The sequence below is a fragment of the Apodemus sylvaticus genome, chromosome 14 (genome assembly GCF_947179515.1).
Source record: "Apodemus sylvaticus chromosome 14, mApoSyl1.1, whole genome shotgun sequence".
NCBI lineage: Eukaryota > Metazoa > Chordata > Mammalia > Rodentia > Muridae > Apodemus > Apodemus sylvaticus.
In genome coordinates this window covers 52700524-52706523 of record NC_067485.1, presented here as the reverse complement: position 1 = coordinate 52706523, position 6000 = coordinate 52700524, and the positions used below count along the sequence as shown (strand labels likewise).

The following is a 6000-nucleotide window of genomic DNA, read 5'->3' as shown; positions in this document are numbered from 1 at the left end:
GGCCACGCACGCGGGGGCGGGGCCTTGGCCGGGAAGCCGCCACCGCTCGTGGTACGATTCTAAGGAGCGAGCGGCGGAGACAACGCCAGGCGTGGGCGCGAACACAGCCGGTGGCACTCGGTGTTCTCAGGTCCCCTCTCTATTGGCCGGGACGCGGGAGAGCGCGGCGGGGGCGCGAGGTGGGAGCGGCCAATGCGAAACTGGCTGGTGCTGCTGTGCCCTTGCGTGCTCGGGGCCGCGCTACACCTCTGGCACCTCTGGCTCCGCTCCCCGCCGGACCCCCACAACACCGGGCCCAGCGCGGCAGGTGAGGTGAGGGGCTCGCCCGTGCGCTCCTGGGAGGCCGCGGCGATGGCTGAAGGGGCACAGGGAGGGCTTGGACGTCCCGGTATGGACGGAACAAACGAGTCTTTTCACTGGCGTCGGGCGAACCCGACTGTTCGTTTCTTATCAGCGTGTGCTCAACGGCCCACGGCGTGGTCGAGGGCCCTGGTCACAGCTCGGGGCGCTTCTCCGCGGTGGCGTTGGGGAGTGAGGCTGCCGGTGCTGGCTCTGCGTGTCTGGACTCACTTTGCAGCGAGGAGGGACTGAGTGCCCTTTGTGTTCCCTGATCATGAGATGAGCCAGGAAAACACCTAGACGTGAACTAGGGTTCAACCGTGAGTGGAGTCGCCCCTGTAGTTCTGCTTGGGTAGCTTGCTAATTAAGGAGCCCGGGAATACCGGATTCTTCCTTAACTTCGCGTACATTTGTTCCCAAACTTCAGCCATCGTGCGAATGAAATCTTTGTTCTCATTCGCTGTACAATCTGACGTTGCGTTTGCCCACAGTGTGTGTATCCAGTGTTGTCCTGCCACCCTCAACACTACTTTCGTGTCTCCTGTGTGTCTTTTCCAAGTTTTTCCCGGAATGCTTATATATAATGAGAACTAGATAGCTATTTTAAAGATAGAGTAGTGCTTGTTTCATTTTTTAACTACGTTAGGATTTATCTTATTACCATTTCAGATCCAAACAGCTGTTTCCTTATCGGGAAGTTTTAAAACAGGTCTTCACAGCCACCACAGAACTAAGTCTTATACCTTATTTAGCAATCCTCAAAACTCCGACTGTTACCAGATTACACTGGGGTTATTTTAGTAATGATCTCTTTCCCTATTAGACAACCACCGTTTTTTGGAAAGGCTGTTTGTGTGACTGTAAAGAATCACTTCCAAGTGGTATAATGGAAGTACATTATATGTGTATTTAGCTTGTGGAACTTTTACAAACTAGTTAAGAAAGGGTCGTAAGTACAAAAATGCTTTGCCACATAACATCTGTTGGGGTTGTGCTCTCTCTCACACAGAGATGAGTGAGTTGCTGGAATCTACCTGCAGAGCCACTGTAGAATATGTATGACCTTAACATTAACAATCTTTTGTGGTTCGACCCAATAAACCTTGTCTTTGAGCTTGTATTTAAGTAAGACTGCAAGCAGTTTTGGGGTTTGAAACAGATTTTTTCTTGATGTTTTAGTGCTTATCCATTTAGGCTAGACTAGGTTAAGGAAACACCTGTAGGAAGAGTCAGGATTATGTGGGGTCATTCTAGTTACGACAATTGATTTTGTGTTGATATTGAAGCATTGTCAGATAATCAGTAGGATGTTTTAATTAGACAAGTTCCTATCCCACTCCTCCCATGGTACTTCAGAAGCAAAAGGTCAAGTATTTTGATTGCAAAAAGTTCCCACAGGTCTTTTTCCTATTTTGCTGTTGAAATATTTACAACACTTGAGCATCTTTACTCTCTGACCATGTCCATTAAGTCTAAAACCTGAGATTTTAGCATCTTCCTTTTGAAATAACATTTTAAGATTTATTTTGTTTTCTTTTCTGCTACTCTGTCTGAAATCTCATTTAAGCCACAATAGGACTTTTTTACATTTGTGTGTCTGTGTTTATGTGCATGTGTGCGTGTGTGTGCTTGAGTGCGCACACTGGTACAGCATGGAGCTTTTGTAAAAGTTGAAGGACAACTTGTGAGTCAGTTCTCTCTTTCCACCATGTGGGTTCTGATTTTGTGATGTTCAGAGTTTGATTATCAGACTTAGCAAGTCCTTTGACCTGGTGAACCAGTTCATTAGTCCAATAAGTTTTTGAAAGGAAAATTTACCTTCCCTGAATATTAGAAAAGCCCTCTGGCTAATGGTTGGTTCAGCAAACAGTAGAGGGCTGCTGGGCCATCTTCTCTCATAGGTCGGAATTAATTAATTAATCAAATAATTAATGTAAAGTGCCCGCCCTCCAGGTCTTAACTATTTGAAAGGGAAGACCACATAAGACTATAAATAAATCATGGGGATGGTGAGTATGATGAGGAAAGATGAGGCAGAGCTTTAAGAGTTGAGCTAAGAGATCAAGGAAGGCCCATGTGCAAGGGTGGCAGCTGAGCCAGGACCTGAGGGAAATGAGTCATGTCAGTGCTAAGATTAGCAACTTTCCTAAAGTAGTGACTTTAAACAGCCGAACCCAGGCATGGAGCACAACTGGTTAGGAGGAAGGTCTCTTGTGAAATATAGCACACTGGAGGTACAGACAGGAAAGGAAACAGTAGCCAGAGGATATAAACTGTGACTTGATTTTTGCGGACTGGTTTTGGACAGTGCCTTAGCAGAAATTATGCAATGGTCGATATAGAAAGCTTATGTGGTCGAGAAAAGGCTTCTGTTTGTAAGGTATCTGGAAAAAAGGAAGCCAGAGTTGTAAAGAAAAGTAGCTAATCACCAAGTACATACTTGGATAGCTAGGTGTAGGGCTGGATATCTGGGACCAGCAAGTTTGTTGACACACAGGGTAAGCAGTTCAGAGACAAATTGAGCTTGATATCTAGCTTTTGCCTAGGGTTGGTTCTTCCAAAAGTATCCCTCTATGCTATATCTCAGGATTTCAGTACCCATGAATATAAGCTATAAGAATTTGGTCAGCAAAACACTCAGATCAATGCCTCAGTCACTCCTGGAATTTTGGTGAGTGTCTTAGTTTGGGTTTTACTGCTGTGAACAGACATCACAACCAAGGCAACTCTTACAATGACAACATTTAACTGGGACTGTCTTACAGGTTCAGAGTAAACCTCTGAACCTTATTATCCAGGAGAGAACATGGCAGCATCTACACAGGCATGGTGCAGAAGGAGCTATTCCAACACCTATTCCAGCAAGGCTATACCTCCTAATAGTGTCACTCCCTGGGCAAAACATATATAAACCATCACATTCCACTCCCTGGCCCCTATAGGCTCATTCAAACACACGAGTCTATGGGGTGGGGGCGCATACCTACCCATGGCATACAAAAATTACATTTAATCTTACTTGCAAAGTCCACATAGTCTAGAGAACTCTCAACAATGTTAAAAGTCCAAAGTTCAAGGTCTCTTCTGAAATTCATCCAATGACGTACTTAACTTTAATCCCCAAAGCAAGACAGGAAACCAGCTATACAAACTCCTGCATCTCCATGTGACGTCCAAGCAGTCTTCAGATCCCCTACTCCTTTTTCATTTTTGTTGACTGCCACAGACTTTCTCCTGGGCTGGTTCTGCTGTTAGCAGCTTTTCTCAGCAGATAGCCCATGGCTCTGGCATCTCAGAAACCTTAGGGTCTCCAAAGCAAATTCACTGTTACAGATTGATGTTTCAGTGTTTGGGATTCACACATGATCTTCTGGGCTCCTCCAAGGGCTGGCATTACTTCCCTAGCTCTGCCCTCTGTAGCACTCTAAGCTCAGGTTGATCTACTCCACTGCTGCTGCTGTTCTTGGTGATCATCCAATGGTATTGGCATTTGCAATACACTGCTGCAACTAGGCTTCACCAATAGCCTCTCATAGGCTCTCTTAATGATGCCAAGCCTCAACTCCTTTGCATGACTCCTTCGTCCTGGGCCATCAACTGCAACTGGGGCTACACCTTCACTAATGGCCTTTCATGGCCTCTCACAGTGCCAAGCCTCAGCTGCTCTTCATGACCCCTTCATGCCTTCAAAACGAGTACCACATGGATGATGCTTATACATTACCAAGGACAGCTGCAACACAAGGTACAACCTTGGCTCTCTGGAACATAGCTTCTTTGTGCTCTCAGAAAACACTTCCCAGATTTCACCTCAGTGATGCTGGTCTCTTCTTAATCACCTCTTCTTAATCACCACTAATTTCTTAGGTCCAGCTAACCAGCATCAATTGTCCCAGAAGTTCCTTCTATTGTGGACTCTAAAGCCAGAGCCATGTTGCCAAAGCTGTTGAATTCTGCTGCTTGCTGGGGCTGAAACATGGCCCCCTTGTTCTATTATAGAATCACCAGCTTTCTGTTTTCCAGCTCCTTCACTGACTAAGCTTGGCTGTCCTGGATCTTGCTCCATAGACTGACTTTGAACTCAGAGATCTTCACGTCTGTCTCCTAAGCACTGGGATTAAAGGTGTGGTCCACCAAGCCTGGATTTAAGTTTTTCTTCACCTAGAAATTGCTCTGTTCTATGCTGGCCTTGAACTCAGAGTTTCAGCCTGGACCTAAACTTAGCTGGGTGGGATCTTTAATGACTTTGAACACAGGATTCAGCTCCATTTCACTTCCTGGTCCCCCTTTAATATTAGAACCACGTATTCCTCCTTTCTTAACTTGGTACTCTTGTTTAAAATGTTCTTCGTGGGACTTAGCTAGAGAACAAAGTCTTAGATGGGCGTTTCTGAGACTTCCTTTTATCAATACAGTTAATCTAAGTCTCTTCACCTTAGCTTCAGGCAGACTCTTTAGACCAGGGCAAAATGTAGCCACATTCTTCACCAAAATACTACAAAAACAGTCTCTAGGCCACATTGGGTCAATTCTAAATTCTAAAATTCTCCATTGGGTCAGGTCTGCACAGTTCATTCAAATCATTATCAGTAACAAGTCTTCCGTATTCTTTCTAGGATATCCCATCGAGCTGCATTGAAAGCATTTGACTGCATTCCAAATCCACATTCTTCCTAACAAAAGCATGGTCAGGCCTTTCACAAAAATACCCCCGTTGCTATCTTAGTTAGGGTTTTTTTTTACTGCTGTGACCAGATATCATGACCAATGCAACTCTTTTTTTTTTTTTTTTAAAGAGTTGTGTATGACTGTAGCTGTCTTCAGATATACCAGAAGAGGGCTCTACATTCCGTTACAAATGGTTGTGAGCCACCCTGTAGTTGCTGGGAATTGAACTCAGGACCTCTGGAAGAGCAGTCAGTGTTCTTAAGATCTGAGCCATCTCTCCAGCCCAACTCCTATAAGGTTAACATTTAATTGGGACTGGCTTACAGGTTCAGTCCTTTATCATCAAGGCGAGAACATGGTAGCTTCCAGACAGGCATGGTGCGGGAGGAGCTGAGAGTTCTACATCTTCATCTGAAGGATGCTAGCAGAATACTGACTTCTAGGCTGCTAGGACTAGGGTATCAAAGCCCGTGTTCACAGTGACCCACCTATTCCAACAAGGCCATACTTCCTAATAATGCTAATTCCTGGGCCAAAAAATATTTAAACCATCACAGTGTTATTGGTAGAGGGAGATGGCTAAAGTCTATGCCGGTATGGTTCCTTGAAGCTGGCAAGTGCACGTTGTAGTGGCCCAGTTGACCGGCTCATCAGTACATCTGTAATGGGCTCTTATGTCTCCCTCATTTTCAAGATTTCTGCTTGATTGTGATGGATGTCATCAAGAGCATATATTTTTTTACTTATTAGGCTTATTTTGAATAATCAGTTTATAAGTCAGCCTCCCTTAGCCTTTGAAGTCCAAGGTTATTACAGAGCCAGCGGGTTGCCAGACTATTTACTTATTAAAATAATAGTCATTGCTCTTGGGGCGCTTGCTTGGGGTTGTGAGTTATTCCTGTCATTGTGGAGATCTTGTTCCCTGTGGGCCTGTGCCATTTAGGAGAGCAGACATAGAAATGCTCAGTTTGAATGAATGAATCAAGAGAATAA

The 6000-nt window shown here is 44.9% G+C and overlaps 1 protein-coding gene across 1 annotated transcript in view; it reads left to right on the top strand.

The window, feature by feature from the left end:
* B3galnt2 (beta-1,3-N-acetylgalactosaminyltransferase 2) overlaps positions 1-6000 on the top strand; it is a 39291-nt gene continuing 33291 nt past the window's right edge. Inside the window, exon 1 of the mRNA XM_052156201.1 lies at positions 1-307. Coding sequence (XP_052012161.1) covers positions 193-307 — 115 coding nt within the window. The 5' untranslated portion in view covers positions 1-192. The remainder of the gene's footprint in view (positions 308-6000) is intronic.